The 15,547-nt window shown below is 36.9% G+C and overlaps 2 protein-coding genes across 2 annotated transcripts; both read right to left on the reverse strand.

Annotated features, from left to right (window-relative positions):
• Positions 1-318: 318 nt before the first annotated feature.
• On the reverse strand, positions 319-7,749 carry LOC110612165 (DEAD-box ATP-dependent RNA helicase 46). Its single transcript, XM_021752866.2, has 8 exons — positions 7,452-7,749; positions 5,018-6,230; positions 4,576-4,797; positions 3,797-3,865; positions 2,987-3,256; positions 2,547-2,897; positions 1,900-2,177; positions 319-1,744 (listed from the first exon to the last, which is right to left on the reverse strand). Exons 2-8 carry the CDS (start codon positions 6,215-6,217, stop codon positions 688-690), a joined length of 3,447 nt encoding a protein of 1,148 aa, XP_021608558.1. The 5' UTR covers positions 6,218-6,230; positions 7,452-7,749; the 3' UTR covers positions 319-687.
• Positions 7,750-13,766: 6,017 nt separating this feature from the next.
• Positions 13,767-14,938, reverse strand: LOC110611530. Its single transcript, XM_021751917.1, has 2 exons — positions 14,633-14,938; positions 13,767-14,522 (listed from the first exon to the last, which is right to left on the reverse strand). Exons 1-2 carry the CDS (start codon positions 14,936-14,938, stop codon positions 13,767-13,769), a joined length of 1,062 nt encoding a protein of 353 aa, XP_021607609.1.
• Positions 14,939-15,547: the final 609 nt, after the last annotated feature.

Genomic DNA, 15,547 nt, shown 5'->3' on the forward strand with positions numbered 1-15,547 from the left:
CTGAGCAAAACAGCACCGAGACGAGCAAGTAGACATGGAATGTGAGGAGAGGAAGTTAAGGTTGGTAGGTAGACATACAAATAGCTTAAGCAAGCGTTGGTTTGCGGTCCAAAACCTCTGTCAGCAAAAATAGTCTGCGCTACGTAAAATATTATTTAAAAAAAAAAATCAGTTCACAAAAAAGGGAGAGTAATAATGGGGTTGTTTTGTCAGACCATGCTAGGCTTTGATAGAATGACGAAACTAAAAGGTCTAAAGCTAAAGATCACCAGAATATAATCTTCCATAAGAGCTATATGATTTTCCAGGAAATAAAAATAAATACTAAATTATCCAGACATGATCAATTAATATGAATAACTTAAGTAATTCATTGACCTTGTGCTTGTCCATCCTAGTTCCGACAAGCCCAAAATCACATAATAATCACCCAGAGTTGGTCCCCAAAAAAATGGGATGAAGCTAAATCTAATTAAAACGTATCTGAACTAAAGCTCCCCTCCACTGCAATGCTTAACTCGACAGGCAAAACAGGATTACTCATCATATAAAGATTCACCAAGATAGCCAAATTCCTTTCCCTCTCACTACTATCAATCAACATAAATCCCCAGCCTCAGGAACACTTTGGTTAACAAAAACTTGGACAAAATAATAAAATACCCAGATTGATAAATGTTCTGCGACTCAAGCTTCAGGAACAGACTCTACAGCTGGCACTTCTGCAGCCTCTGGATGCACAGCCTCAGGCACAGCACTCTCAACCACCGGTGCTCCCTCCACCCCTGAAAATGTAGTACCATGTTTACTTGGGGACATAGGAGACATCCCTGATCCACGGGCTTCAAATTCTGGAGCTTTAACATCCTTCTCAGCATAGTTTCTTTCATCTGGCCTCCCAAATCTGTCATAGCTTCGACTGCGACTGCGGTGAGGACTACGGCTGTAGCTCCGGCTACGTCGAGGACTACGGCTGTAGCTACGACTACGGCCTCGAGACCAACTCCGACTCCTACTGCGGCTGTGGCTGCGACTGCGGCTGCTGCTTCTACTACGACTACGGCTATAACCCCATGTGCGAACCCTTTCAGGGCTACGACTATAACTTCTATCCCTACCCCTATCAACAATGTCTCTTCTACCATCAAATCTTCCCCGTCCACGGCCACGTCCGCGACTATCCATATTGTTGTGGCGATCATGTAGGCCACGTTCATTCCTACCCCAACCACCATACCCACGTCCCCTATTTCCACGCCCAGAAAATGAGTCACTTCTCCCACCTCGTCCACCAAAGGGGCCATCCCTAGCACCACCCCGGAAACCAAAGCCTCCATCCCTAATCCCACCACGTCCACCAAAATTCCCATCCCTCATTCCACCTCGGCCGCTGAAACTGCCATCCCTCATTCCACCACGGCCGCTAAAACTGCCATCCCTCATTCCACCACGGCCCCCAGAATCCCAACGCCCACCACCAGCATTACCACTGCTAGAATCAAACCGGTTCATCCCAGCTCGATCCTTGCCAATACCAGGCCCACCACGCAACGCCATTTCTCGAACCTCTGGTGGCACATGCTGGTTAGCTCCCTCCAAAACTTTGACCAAATCAGCTGCATATTTCCAATCCTGCGCAGAGAAAAAGGTGTAAGACACACCAGTTGCACCAGCCCTTCCAGTTCTACCAATTCGGTGGACGTAATCCTCAATTCCAGTAGGGAAATCATAGTTTATCACTACCCTGTAAAGGGAAAATAGAAAGTGAGATTGGGGGGGGGGGGAAATGAGCTCAAATACTATCAGTGACAATGTTCAAGCTCTTTGTCCAAACAGTTACTCTCATTATCTTCTATAAATGTGCATAAATTCTATTTGCAAAATACAGATGACTATTACCTTATATCTTTGATATCAAGACCTCGGGCAGCAACATCAGTGGCAACTAAAATTGGTGACTTTCCACTCCTGAACTGATTTAAAACCCAATCTCTTTCCCCTTGTGACTTGTCTCCATGGATTGCAGCAGCCCCAAAGTTACGCCCAACACTGCGTGCAAGCTGGTCACATAACCTCTTAGTAGAACAAAAAATAATAACCTTTGAACCTCTCTCTTGTGCTCTGAGTATCTGCTCCAAGCGCCTCTCCTTCTCCATTGGTGGGACCACTTCAACATACTGCAGATACAAAATCTAACATTTTAGTACAAGTATGGGAATATATGCAGAACACAAGATAGAGATGCAACACATCCATGTATAGATTTGAGGAACATGTAAAAAAAACATTATCAAAGAAAGCAAAAGTTTCTAATTATTCTACAATACATCATGAGATTTAAATTCATTCCCACAATATAGTTGGTAAACAACAGGTGAATACATCCGCAACATAAAATGAAAAAAAAAAATGCAGAACATCCATGTACAGATTTAAGAAACAGGCAAAAAAATTATCAAAGGAAATCTCAACAAGTTTCCAAGTGTCTACAACACAGCATGACACTTAAGTTAATTCGCACAAGCAACTAAAATGTAGTAGTTTACCTGTGTGATGGACTTGTTTGCAGCCAGTTCATCAACACTACCAATGTTCACCTGAACAGGATTAACAAGAAGATCGCTTGCTATTTTTCTCACTTCTTTTGGCCAGGTTGCAGTGTACATAAGTGTCTGTCTCCGTGGAGGTATCTCATTAACAATTTTCCGAATTTGAGGTTCAAATCCCATATCAAGCATTCGATCAGCCTCATCAAGCACAAGGAGTGAAACTTGCCCAAAGTCTATCTTCTTCATTTCAAGGATATCATTGAGTCGACCAGGAGTGGCCACAACAATATCTGCGCCTCGATCAAGCTCTTTAAGTTGAGGGCCCTTGGGAGCACCACCATATAAGCACTGCAACAAGACCGAGTTACATAATAGACCAACACTAAAAATGAAAATTATCAATTTCAAAAACTGTGGCAATGAAAAACATGACACACCGTGCAAGATACCCTTGAAGATCGACCAAATTTTATCACCTCATCTTGTATTTGTGTGGCAAGCTCCCTAGTAGGAGCCAAAACCAGTACAGTAGGGCCATTCTGAGGATTATTACGACACTGTCTAAGAAGAATGAAGGCGGGGATCAGATAGCCCAATGTTTTACCAGAACCAGTTTTAGCAATTGCCACAATATCCCGATTTTGTATTGCAATTGGCCATGTTTGTGCCTGGATCGGAGTAGGAGATGAGAAGCCAGCAGCATGAATCTGAAACAGAAGTGAGATTATATATATAATGAGAACCATGAAGAATTGAATAAAATTTACCCATACTCTAACGAATAAGCAATAGACATATGGCAGCAAACTGTGTCATGACAAGAGGAGGAAAAAAAAAAAACTAAAAAACCACGGGTACACGGTTGCTTACAGAAGCAACTCGAGGCAACTAAATAGGGCAATAAAGACATATGAGGCGGAGTCAATAAGCAAAACCCAGTCACATCAGGTGTGAATTGGACAATGGCCAACCACCCTTCTAGAAGATGCACAAGAAAGGCTCCAACTGTCCATTATGCAGCCTCCAAAAATCAGAATAGTTGTTGCATGTATAAGTGTGCCAATAGCAGAGCAGCGTACGACATTTGCTCCTCGTCTGGAGCAGATATCGCACCTGCGACAAGTGAGAACTAATGAGTTTAAAATGATTCAAAAAGCAAGAATAACTCTAAAAGCATGAAGCAGATCTCGTACAAGATTTTCTAGACAAATATAGAGAACCTGGATCACAGCAAGACGACAACTTACATCTCTCAAAATCTCAGGAGGAAAACCAGTGGCTTCAAATGTGATGAACGGAGCTGGAACGTTGTCACCCTATGCAATAAAAAAGGAAAACAGAAGTCAAATGCAACCCAAACTTGGCAAACACACCAGCAAATAATAGAGAAGAGTAACAACTAACAAAGTACTGAAATCAAAAAATGTAAACCCCTTATATAGAAAAAAAAGAATGGCAACTTTTCCAAAGGAAGGAAACAATCTACACAAACAGAATATAAGACCTTCCAAGTATCCTACTGCTACAATATTGTGAAGCCTTCAAATAAACCATGAAACAGCAAATTCCTGCACCTATAATAACTAGCAAAATCCTGCATGCACATTTGGAAATAAAGCATAGTATTCTTATGAAACCATACAGATGGAAGTGCTATGGTCCCCAGTAATAATAGCAGTTGCATACACATGCATGATTAAGCTGCCTACTAGTTGCCCTACCAACTGCATTGACTTTAAGATATGAAGATTCCAACATTCATTTCATACAATCTACTTAAGAAGACTAGTTAACACTCATTACTAAAAGAATAGTCAAGTCAGTATCTGCAATATCCACTAGTCATATTATGTACATATTTTTTCAACTACACCAAAAAAAAAAGAATACATCATAGCTTTCTTGGCAGCATAAGAAATTAATTAAGATGCATTATTAAATCACAGAAAATAGACATACATACACGCCCACACTCATATAGATAGATAGCAAAAGAGAGAGAATCCAATCAGATTAACAAACAGACCGTAGCTGTGACTTCATGCTCTTGTCGGTAAACTTCCACAGGTGAGAGGTTAGTAATATCTGGAGTTCCAACAAAAGGGGGTCTCATCAAAGCATTGTTTGGAAATGGAGGACCAGCAGTTGCATGATTGTACATGCTATGCATGCTATGCCCAGTGGGATTAAATCCACCAGCATAACCAGTTGTGTGATTTTGAAATGTTACACCACCCATCCTTGACTCCTGAACACATAGGCAACACATCCTTAGGTAAGTATACCAGAAGAGATTTGAGAGACATATCAAAGGATCACTAATGCCCATATGCTGAACCCCAATTATTTTAGGGATGGAATTGAAAGATGACATTTTATCATAAATAAATGTTTTCCACCAAATCAGTACCTATTGACATGCTAACACACACAATAAAATGATAAAAAGAACATGGACACATATATACCTGCTGATTTATTCCCATTGGCATGGCTGCAAGGTTAGGCTGACCAGGACTAACTATGGGCCCTTCTATTTTAGGATTGAAACAGTAATCATTGCCAGTCCTTCCATGTATGTTCTGCTCACAACCCGTCGTCAATCCAACAGGAGGTACATTAGACTGCTGATTATGCATCATGGATGGACCGACTTGATTTTGAAACCTTTGACCATGCTTCTGATTAACTAAATCAGCCCCAATTGGCTGCAGCTGAGTCATGGAGGCAGGCTGTTGCATATTGACAGCAAAGCCACTGAACTGCTGAGGTTGACCTGCCTGGGGTGTTGAAACTGAATCACCTCCTGCAGGCATATTCTGAGACACAGCAGCTTGTTGAAAATGAGATGGAGAAAAACTAGATTGGTTTCCCTGCTGAAAATCAGTTTCCCCCATCTTTGAGAATGCTGCCTTGTAATCATGTTGATTAGGAAACTGCTGCGTTGAGCCTTGCTGGTTGTGTGAAGGCATGCTTTGCGGATAAGTCATAAAATGCTGATATGCATATTGCTGTCCTTGGGGTTGTGACATCTGTAAGTTCTGGTGCTGCAGCATGTTCTGCCCTACTTGATGAGGCGTCTGCTGCATTGTTTGTTGCTGCATTGACTGCTGAACTCCCTGCTGAGAAATTTGCTGCCCAATGCTAGATAACATCTGCTGACCTGGATGCTGCATCATTTGTGGTCTCAGGTGCCCTGGCTGTTGCGCGCCTTGCCCTGGCTGAGGACCTTGCTGTTGTGCAACCTGTTGATTAGAAACTTGTGCCACAGGGAGAACCGACTGCTGAGCCATTAGTTGTCCATGCTGGAGAGCCAATTGGCTACTATGTTGCCCCTGCTGTTGTGTTGACCGAGTAATCTGTTGTGAGGGAGCCTGCTGAGGTAATTGATTTGTCTGCTGCCCCTGTTGTACTGTAGTTTGCACCATCATACCATTTGGTTGTACTGAATGAACCATTGGTATCTGAGCCAGCTTTGGTGTAGTGGTAGAAGGAGGTGGGACAGGCGGGGCTGGCTTTTCATACTGTGTGACATTAGTTTCAGGGTTCCAATAGTATAGAAGTCCAGTACTTCCATCAATCAGCCCCATCCAAGGTTTAGGAAGAGTGGAGTCCTCCGGGGCATAACGAGGCCCAAGGGAAGCTGGAGCTGGTTCTGCTGTGGTCATACCTGGTATTTATCTGCAAGAGTAAAACCACATTAATCACCACATAAAAAGAGTGATGCTGCAAAACCTAGATGGCCTCATTTTAAATCTACCAAGTGAGTTAATAGAGTACACAATGTTAGCTCACGCATAAAAACCAATTAAGTCTTTTTTTCTCAACAATACATATAAAAACCTCCTATAAAAAACCATAGGATCTAAGTTAACGTTCATCAGGGTAAATCCATACTTCATAGGGTTCTCTGAGAAAACTGTTTCAAAAACAAAATTCTGAAATACTAAGCCCAAACCTTAGTAGTCTAACTATATTATATAATATATTTTGAAAACATAGAACAGAATGATTAATTTGCCATGTAAACCTAATAAAATCACCATGTCAAAACAAACATATAAAACACATTTTAAAACTCATTCAAATTGATTTACATTGCTCATAATGATGCTTAGGGATCATCTTATAGAAGATATGTTCGACCTCAAGAATCTCAAAAGATTTGCAATAATATATGAATGCATTAAACTCAGCTTGACATTAACCTTGCAAACCTATCTAGCTAGCTTCTTTTGCTTCAATGAGTAAACACAGGAGGTGGATGTTTCATCTTCGTGCAACCTTCTAAAGGAAGGAATGAAGATGAACAGACAAGACATGGACAACAGGAATTCAGGAAAGGCATGGCAACTGCTACTGTTTCTACAACTGCTCTACCAATTTCTAAGTGAGCCTACAATCATGAACACTCCGGGAACTCATATCAAACCCAGCTATTATACATTCCTTATTTCCAATAACCCTTAACAAATCCAATTCACACCTTCCTATACCCCTCGTTTAGCATTATTCATTTTGTAGGATAAGAATTTCAATGAATTCTTTCAAAATCATGTTAAGATTTTTGCTTCTTAAAAAATGAAAGTTTTTCAAGTTAAAAAGCATTGAATCTTTTCATTCCAAACAAAGAATTCTTAGAAAAAAAAAACAATTAAATTGAATTCTTGGGAAATTTTTTATTCCAAACAAAGGATAAAAAAGGTTTATCAAGAGAATTGATGAAAGGTACGTTAAGAACCCTAACCTATTTCAATCTAAAAATTAAAAATACACAAAGGCCAAGAAAAATAAAATAAAATAAAATCCTTATAAAAATAAATAAACAGTTTAAACAACAAATTCAAATTTCATCTCTCTTGCATGCATAAAAGTTCAAGATATGTCAAAATTAAAGCTTACCAAACTCAAGATCACAATCGGTTGGAGAAATAGATCAGAGTCATCAAACCCAGTCGGCGTAGCCTCGCGCCGTCGTCGTTGATGTTGCTGGCGGTTGATTGAGCTTCCCCTCCCTTGTTGATTACTGAAATAACCACGATGCGCCTAAAAACAACTTGCTTTGGACGGAAGACGGTGAAATTTACGGCCCTGTACTTCTCCGATCCCCGACTATTTGTGGAAAGGATGCTAGACGTTGAGCGGCACGTTACAGACCATAGGGTTTTCTCGCTTTTGGCAGATTTCCAGAGAAAAACACATTAAATTATATTATATATACGTGTAAATTACATTTTAATTCCTAATTTTTATTATAATTAATAAATTAATTTTAATACTTTTAAAATTGAAAACCTAAATTATTATATTTAATGTTCCTCCAAAAATCAATTTTCCCATTCATTAAGTGTGATTATGTGAGTTAAAATATTTTTCTTCTTATTAATATAGTGTTTAATTTAATTCTATAATTAAAATTATATAGAATTTAATTGAATTTTAAATAAAATTCATTGAAAATAAATTTTAATATTTAGTTTAAACAGAATTTAATTAAATTTCATATAATTTTCATTTGATTTAATTTTAAAATTGAAATTTATTAGCTGATAAATTATTATATATAATTTTTTATTATTAAAAAATCTTATTCACAATAATAATTAACTACTACTAATAATAATAAAAATAATAATAAAAATATAAATATATTAATAATATATCAATAAACTCAAAATAAATTAACATGAGGATTATATTTATCTGTACTCTTGTATAAAAGGATTTTCATTCCATTTAACTAATTCAAGAAACTGAAATTTAAAATAGGTAGCCTCTATTATTTTTATTTAATATTTATAAAATAATATAAAAATATAATTATTTATTAAAATATTTTTTAAATTATTTATTTTGTAATCATTAATATTTTTTAATTATTTATTTAATTAACTAGTAAAATAAATGATAATTAGAGTAAAAATTTTATTAAGAGTATTTTAGTCCACCAAATATTATTATAAAAGTTTGTGCAACTCATTTCAAATTCTATCAAAACTTAAAAAGGAATTAGTTTTAATTATAACCATTTTTATGGAATTCAATTCTAAAAATTAAATTTTAATTTTTCTTGAAACAAAACGCATAAAATATAAAATTCAATTGAATTTCATAAAATTTTAAAAATTGAAATTGAACCAAATATAGTGCAACTGAAATTATAATTCTTATTAAACATTTTTAGTTTTTCAATTATTATTTAATAATACAATTTGATTTAATAAATAAATTTAATAAATATTAAACACTTTAATCCTTCCTCGATGATTGCATAATACGCTTTGATTTTTGATAATATTAATATCATAATATAAACTATAATTAAAATTATCAAATTTAACTAATTTTAAATATTTTTGTCATTCAATTATCATTCATTAAAATATTTTAATTTTTAGTAACTTAAATGAATAAGAATAAAGGATATTCTGAAAATAAATTTATCCCTTTTTAATGTTTGACCACCCATCAACTTTTGACCTAAAGTTTCAAATAAACAAAATTTTTGGACGGACTGAAAATACAAAAATTTAAGTATGGTTTTAAAATTATAAGAATAAATTTATTAATGACTAGTGCTAGATGGATCAAGTTGATCCAATTTCCTTGAAGATAGTGAATAGTCTTTACTATATTATTTTTATAAAAATTTTTATAGAATATTATACGCACTTTTGAATTTGAAATTTAAACTCTCTGTCATCAATTTCAAATTATTACAAGTTCTATATAAAATAATATCTTCAATAAAAATTTACTATTTTTGATATACATGTAAATAAAGTTTCTATCATAAAAATAATTATCCACCTAACACTCCTCATAATAATTATCCACCTAACACTCCTCTTCTCGTTGTCTTTTTGGTTTCTTTTATTCATCTTCATATTTCTCACTTATTTCTCATCCACCTCCATTCTTTTTCCTTTCATTGTCACTCATATTTTTCATTTCTTTTCTTAGTCTTATTTTGTGATATTTTATATTTGTTGGGTGACTTGTTATACTAATCTTTCCTCTTTATTTCATTTTTAATAAAGCAGTAGGTAATCCTTATATTATCTATAATCTTTCATCCAAATATTTTCAACTTCACATGCATTTGGATTATCGTAAAAAAGTAAGTCGTCTCCTCTATTCTCTTAATTTGAATGCAAAATAATATATATTCAAGATATTATGGCCAAATGATGAAGAATATGCAAGTATGATATTTTATTTGAAGGTGTTCAACTTGAAATTTACATTTCATGGCGGGATTATCCACCTAATGTTATTGGAGTGAGTAAATTTTTTTTTTGTGAAGGTGGGCAGGCCACCATTATTTTTTATTTATTTGAAACGAATGTAGGGCGTACCCATACAATCAGAAAGTACAATGCCTTTCAACAACTGAGGCAGAGATTTAAAGGAAAAAAAACAAATAGATCTCCTGGATAATCTGCTCAAAAGAGCCAAATAATGAGCCGCCTTGTTGCCCTCTCTGAAATTATGATGGACTGAAGAAGAATTAATAAGCAGTCTAATATCTTCAATCATCTTGTTCGTTGTTGAGGATGAGCAGTTCAGAGCTGATATTAAGGCCATTGAGTCCGTTTCCACTTGCAAATTAAATAATTGTTGGCTATGACACCACTCCAAACTAACTTTCAAAGCACACATCTCTGCAGCAAGAGCGTTAGTTGCCTCTAAAGGAAAGGAGATAGCTGCAACAAAGGAACCAAATTCATCTCTTATAATTGCACCTCCTGACGAGAAAGATGGAGTGAAGGAAGCATCGATATTAAGTTTCAAAAAACCAGTTGCTGGTTTTTTCCAATAAACCAGCATGGGCTTCAAATTCTGCAAACCGAATCCATCAGGAAGAATAACTGACAATTGTGGAAATGGTCGAGCAAACTTCTTCGTTGAATTAGCTATTCCCCAATTAAGTATAAAAGTGGCAATCTGATGCTTAATTGCTGGAAAGAAAATAGCAATATCTCCCCAGGCTATGTCGCAGTAAGCTTGCCAAATATAGAACAAAATTACCATTGGTACCAATCTACAAATTCGGCCTGCAAAAGAATTTTGTGAAAAAGATAGCCACCAAGTCATGAGCCCCTGGCTCAAGGTACCTTTAGTCGATATATCAGGCAGCACATAAGAACCAAACACTTTCCAAATCTGCTGAATAAGGTTACAGAGATAAAAAACATGGTTGACCGAAGCTTCTGCCGATTGACAAAAGGGGCAAGCTGATGCGGTCTGTATACCAAGTTTTTGCAGTTGAGATGGCAAAGGAATGACATTTCTCAATATTTTCCAAACCAGGATTGAGAACTTCAGTGGTATACTATTGTCCCAAATCATTCGATGAGATAAAGAAGCTCCTCGACGCTGTCGAACTTCGCTATATGCTGCAGCTAACGTGAAATTACCCATATGACTATTTTTCCATCTCACCGTTCCATTTTCAATTTCAATTAACTCAGCACCAATTGAACTTGCATGGCAGATGCGCTTCCAAGAACTAAGAATCCGGTGATTTATATATCATCTCTCCTTGCCGATGATACTTACTGTGCATATAAGCAGACCAAAGAGAATCTTTCGAAAGGTACAACCACCACATTTTCAGAGAATAAGCTTCTTGTAGAGAGAGTAGGGAGCGTAATCCAAGACCCCCCTCCTCCTTAGGAAGGCAGAATTCCGAGTACCTTACCCAATGATGCTTTGGTTGCGCCGATGTTGAGTTTCAGAAACAATCTGCAAATTTGCCCTCCAGAGAGTTCATAATAGATTTCGGCAAGAGCATAGATCCCATGGTGTGTATAGGGATAGAGTTTAAAACATGCTTGATCAAAATTAATCGACCCCCAGGAGAAAGAAATTTTTTTGTCCACCCCATCAATTTAGCATCAACTTTCTGAAGCAGCTCCTTGCAATAAATTGCCCGATTTATCCCTTGGTAAATAGGAGCCCCAAGGTAGATAAAAGGTAACGATTTTCTCTTGATACCCAACAATTGTTCAAATTTTGAAACAGGGGTTGGAGTCGCTTTTTTGGTACAATAAAAGGAACACTTTTCAAAATTAATTAATTGGCCCGAAGCTGTCTGATAATCAAGCAAAAAGTTCCTGAAATTACGAATGCTTTTGACATCTCCATTTATAAAGATAAGAAGATCATCAGCAAAAGATAGCTGAGACACAATTGGACAATTCCTGCCAAGCTTATAAGGCAATATTTTCCCTTGATGAATAAGCTGTTTAAGACCTCTAGTAAAGCATTCTGAGGCTAGGATAAAGAGAAGAGGAGAAAGCGGGTCACCGTGTTTCACTCCGCGCAATGGTTGAAAGAATCCATAATTGATGCCATTAACCATTACCGATAACCGAGTAGCTGCCAAATTAGACATGATTAATTCCACCACCTGATTAGAGAAACCGAATTTAAGTAGCACAGCTTTGATATACTCCCAAGAGACTCGATCAAATGCCTTTGCCATATCTAATTTAATCGCCAAATTGTGACCTCTTGTCGTCCTATCAATCTCATGAACCATCTCATTAGCTAAAAGAATATGAGAATGAATGGACCTTCCCTTCATAAATCCAGCTTGTTCAGGCGAAATAAGCTCACCTAAGAAAGAAGATAACCTGTTAGCTAGAATTCTGGTACAAACCTTACTAATGAAGGTAGCAAGACAAATTGGCCTAAATTTGCTGAACGAATCTGGATTATCCACCTTAGGGATAAGAACAATACGAGCACTGCTAAGAGCCTTCGGAATAGGAACACCCAAATAAAACTCTTTAATTGCACTACAAACATCCCATCCTACTATATCCCAACATGCCCGAAAGAAAGCACCATCAAACCCGTCCGGACCTGGAGAGCTGTTTGGATCTAGCTGCCAAACTGCCGACTTAATTTCAGAATCTGTAGGAACCTGCTCCAACATAGAATTTTGCTCAACGAAAACAATTGTTGGAAGAAAGTCAGTCATTCTATCAATATTCCTTGAAGGCTCACAATCAAAAAGAGCCGAGTAAAAGTTCACTGCCTCTTGACCAATTTCCGCTTGCTCAGAGATCCAAATCCCATGAGAATTTTTAATTTCAGCAATCCTGTGCATCCTCCGAGTGACTATCACATAGTTATGAAAAAATTTTGTACTAGCATCCCCTTCGCAGAGCCACTTAATACGCGATTTTTGCCTCCAAAATGTCTCCTCGAAATTCAATTTTTTGATTAAATCAGCTTGTCTTTTATTCCAAGTAGTCCTATTGATCGATGAAGGATCCTTATGAAAAGCATTTTCAGCCTCCTCCGCATATTTTTTTGCCTTGGAGATGTTATAAAAAATGTTACCAAACACCTCTGAGTTCCAAGTACGAATGGCAGATTTTAATTTTTTTAATTTAATGAATAAAGCTCTCATGCCACCTCCATGAAAAGAAAAAGACCAGTTATCCTTAACTAGCGGAATAAAGGACTCATGTGACAACCACATATGCTGAAATTTAAAAGTTTTTGGCGCATTGAATGATGTAGCCTTGCATTTTAATAATAACGGTGAATGGTCTGAAGTAGATTTCCCCAAATGTCTCAAAGCAATGTCATCGAAAAAGTCATAGAAAGAAACATTTGCAAGAAAACGATCAAGCCTCTTCTAGACACGCCCATTTCTGCGAACTCCAGTCCAAGTAAAAGAGCATCCAGTAAAGGGAATATCAATCAGTTCACAACTATCAGAGCAGGTACTAAAATCTTGCATGCCATTTAAATTAGGAGTACCATTCCCTTTATATTCAGATAAATTTTTTATCACATTAAAATCCCCGCCTACCAACCAAGGCCCAGAAATTTGCTCTGCCAAATCACAAAGATTTCTCCAAAGAGACAAGCGAGCCTCTCGAGTGTGGTAACCATAAACAGCTACCAGCGTAAGTGAGATGGAAAGCGAAAGGTAGCGAACAGTGCAAGTAAGCATTTGTGACACATCATGAAAGCCAGACAGAGAAACAAAAGAAGCTCTCCACATAATCCATATCTTATTATCCAAAGAGGAAAAAACATCAGAAAAACCCAACTTTGAAGCCCAAGAAATCTTAGTGTTCTGATCAACCATAGGCTCTAAGATAATAAGAATAACAATTTGATTATCAATACACAGCTTATGAAGACGAGAAAAGGAAGAATTTATACCTCGCAAATTCCAACTCAGAACATTCATTGAGAAAACTTTTTTGGGACAGTTGAAGTGCGAGTTGATCGTCGAAGACCAACAGATGATGGAAGCTTTTTCTGTTTAGATTTCTTCTTACGGACAATGGTGAAGCCCGCTTCTATGGGTCTCTCTGAATTTGTTGGAATAGTTAGCAAGTTAATCCTCTTAGTTAAATTATTGCTAATCTCCTGCCACTCTTCACAGCTATGGTTCTCAAACCTGATGGGCAAATTGTTATCCGATTGATACGCAGTCAACTCAACCTCCGAAGTGTAGTCGGCATGATCAGAAAGTGTCTCTATAGAATCAGCAATCATTTTCCCCGCTGCAATTAAAGAGTCAATCTCAGAGCTAGAAGGCAAAGGAGCTTCATTCGTCAAACCAGTCCGATAATTCATAGAGGTGTTCAAAGTATCAGAGATGACAATAAGATCATTATGAACAGAAGCCAATGAATTAATTCCCGCAACAAGTAATGGGGATGCAATCTGAGAACCAGCTTTATTGTCCACAATATTACCCTCGGTTGTATCTACTGCAGCATGTTTCAGTTCATTTTCTGCAGGATTAGACTCAACATTGATTTTTCCTTTAGGAACCCAAATTTTTGCTGGTGGTTTAACCTGAGCCTCATCGACCTTTATGATGTCCTCTGGATGATTATGCACCGAAATACAAGATTGTGTTTTATGCCCCAACCTACAGCATGACAAACAATAATCCGGCAAGTTTTCATATAGAATGTACTGGAAAAAACCCTATAACAATCATCAATCCAAATTCTGGGTTCTAAATCTTTAGACAAATCAAGTTCAACACATACTCGAGCCGCCGAAGGACGACATCTTGTTGATGTGGCAGCATCCACCTTTAAAGGATTCCCAATAAGATTAGCTATAGGAAACAAAGCTTCCTTCTTAAAGAAATGAATGGGAAGCCCCTCAAGAGTAATCCAAATAGGAATTATTGGGCAATCCATATTAGGGCGAAAGTTTGGGGTCCATTTAGAGACCCGCATTGAGAATCCCAAAAAATACCAAGTCTGTCGAAGCCAACAGCGATGATAATCATCTTCTCTAACAAAGTGAATAAGAATATGTTTAGAATCTAAGAGACCCAATTTAAAAGGTCCTGAAAAACCAACAGAATCGAAACACTTTTGCAAGGTTTTCATATTAGGACGACCAGAATCAAAATAACCAATCAAAGCATATTTAAAATCTTCCACCAAGAAATCAATCTCATCAGGAGAGAATGAAATTGAAGGAGCACCTTTAAACCGAGATGGTTTTTTAGAAGTTAGTGAAACGGATTTCACCGATTCAAAAGACCGATCAATAGGAGTGGAATTTTCATCTTTCAAAACCGCAGCATAGGATCGGATTTCCGAACCGGCCAAGGCCGGCGCCAGAGGAGGACGAGTTGTCGTGGCGGAGTGAGTAAAATTTTATATGAGTCATTTGATACAAATGCAGAGATTGTTCAAGTTTATAACTTTTACATAAATGAGAAGAGAAATGGAAGCTCATTTTCAAATGGGGAGGATACATCTTCTATTGTTCTTAGATTAATATCAAATGTAAAAGTTATAGTTAGAAAATATTATTTTAATAACTATATTGTTAGTCAATTATCAGTGGCTCTTCTTATTGGAATGTTTATTGTTTTGTATTTATATAAAAAAATAAATATGAAATGAAGATTGATATGTAATTTATTGTTACAACTTTTATTTGCATAATTTATTTGAATGTTTTATTTAGATAACAACAAATTATAAATA

The sequence above is a fragment of the Manihot esculenta genome, chromosome 3 (genome assembly GCF_001659605.2).
Source record: "Manihot esculenta cultivar AM560-2 chromosome 3, M.esculenta_v8, whole genome shotgun sequence".
Taxonomy (NCBI): domain Eukaryota; kingdom Viridiplantae; phylum Streptophyta; class Magnoliopsida; order Malpighiales; family Euphorbiaceae; genus Manihot; species Manihot esculenta.

Bases quoted from the DNA above. Each gene is read 5' to 3' on its own strand.
- LOC110612165 (XM_021752866.2), bottom strand. From the start codon at position 6,217: ATGACCACAGCAGAACCAGCTCCAGCTTCCCTTGGGCCTCGTTATGCC. The intron at 3,866-4,575 runs GTCTGTTTGTTA...TTTATTGCATAG, and splicing joins AGCATGAAGTCACAGCTACG to GGTGACAACGTTCCAGCTCC. The intron at 2,898-2,986 runs GTGTGTCATGTT...GTCTTGTTGCAG, and splicing joins CTTCAAGGGTATCTTGCACG to TGCTTATATGGTGGTGCTCC.
- LOC110611530 (XM_021751917.1), bottom strand. From the start codon at position 14,938: ATGAAAACCTTGCAAAAGTGTTTCGATTCTGTTGGTTTTTCAGGACCT. The intron at 14,523-14,632 runs GTGGATGCTGCC...TGATTGTTATAG, and splicing joins TTATTGGGAATCCTTTAAAG to GGTTTTTTCCAGTACATTCT.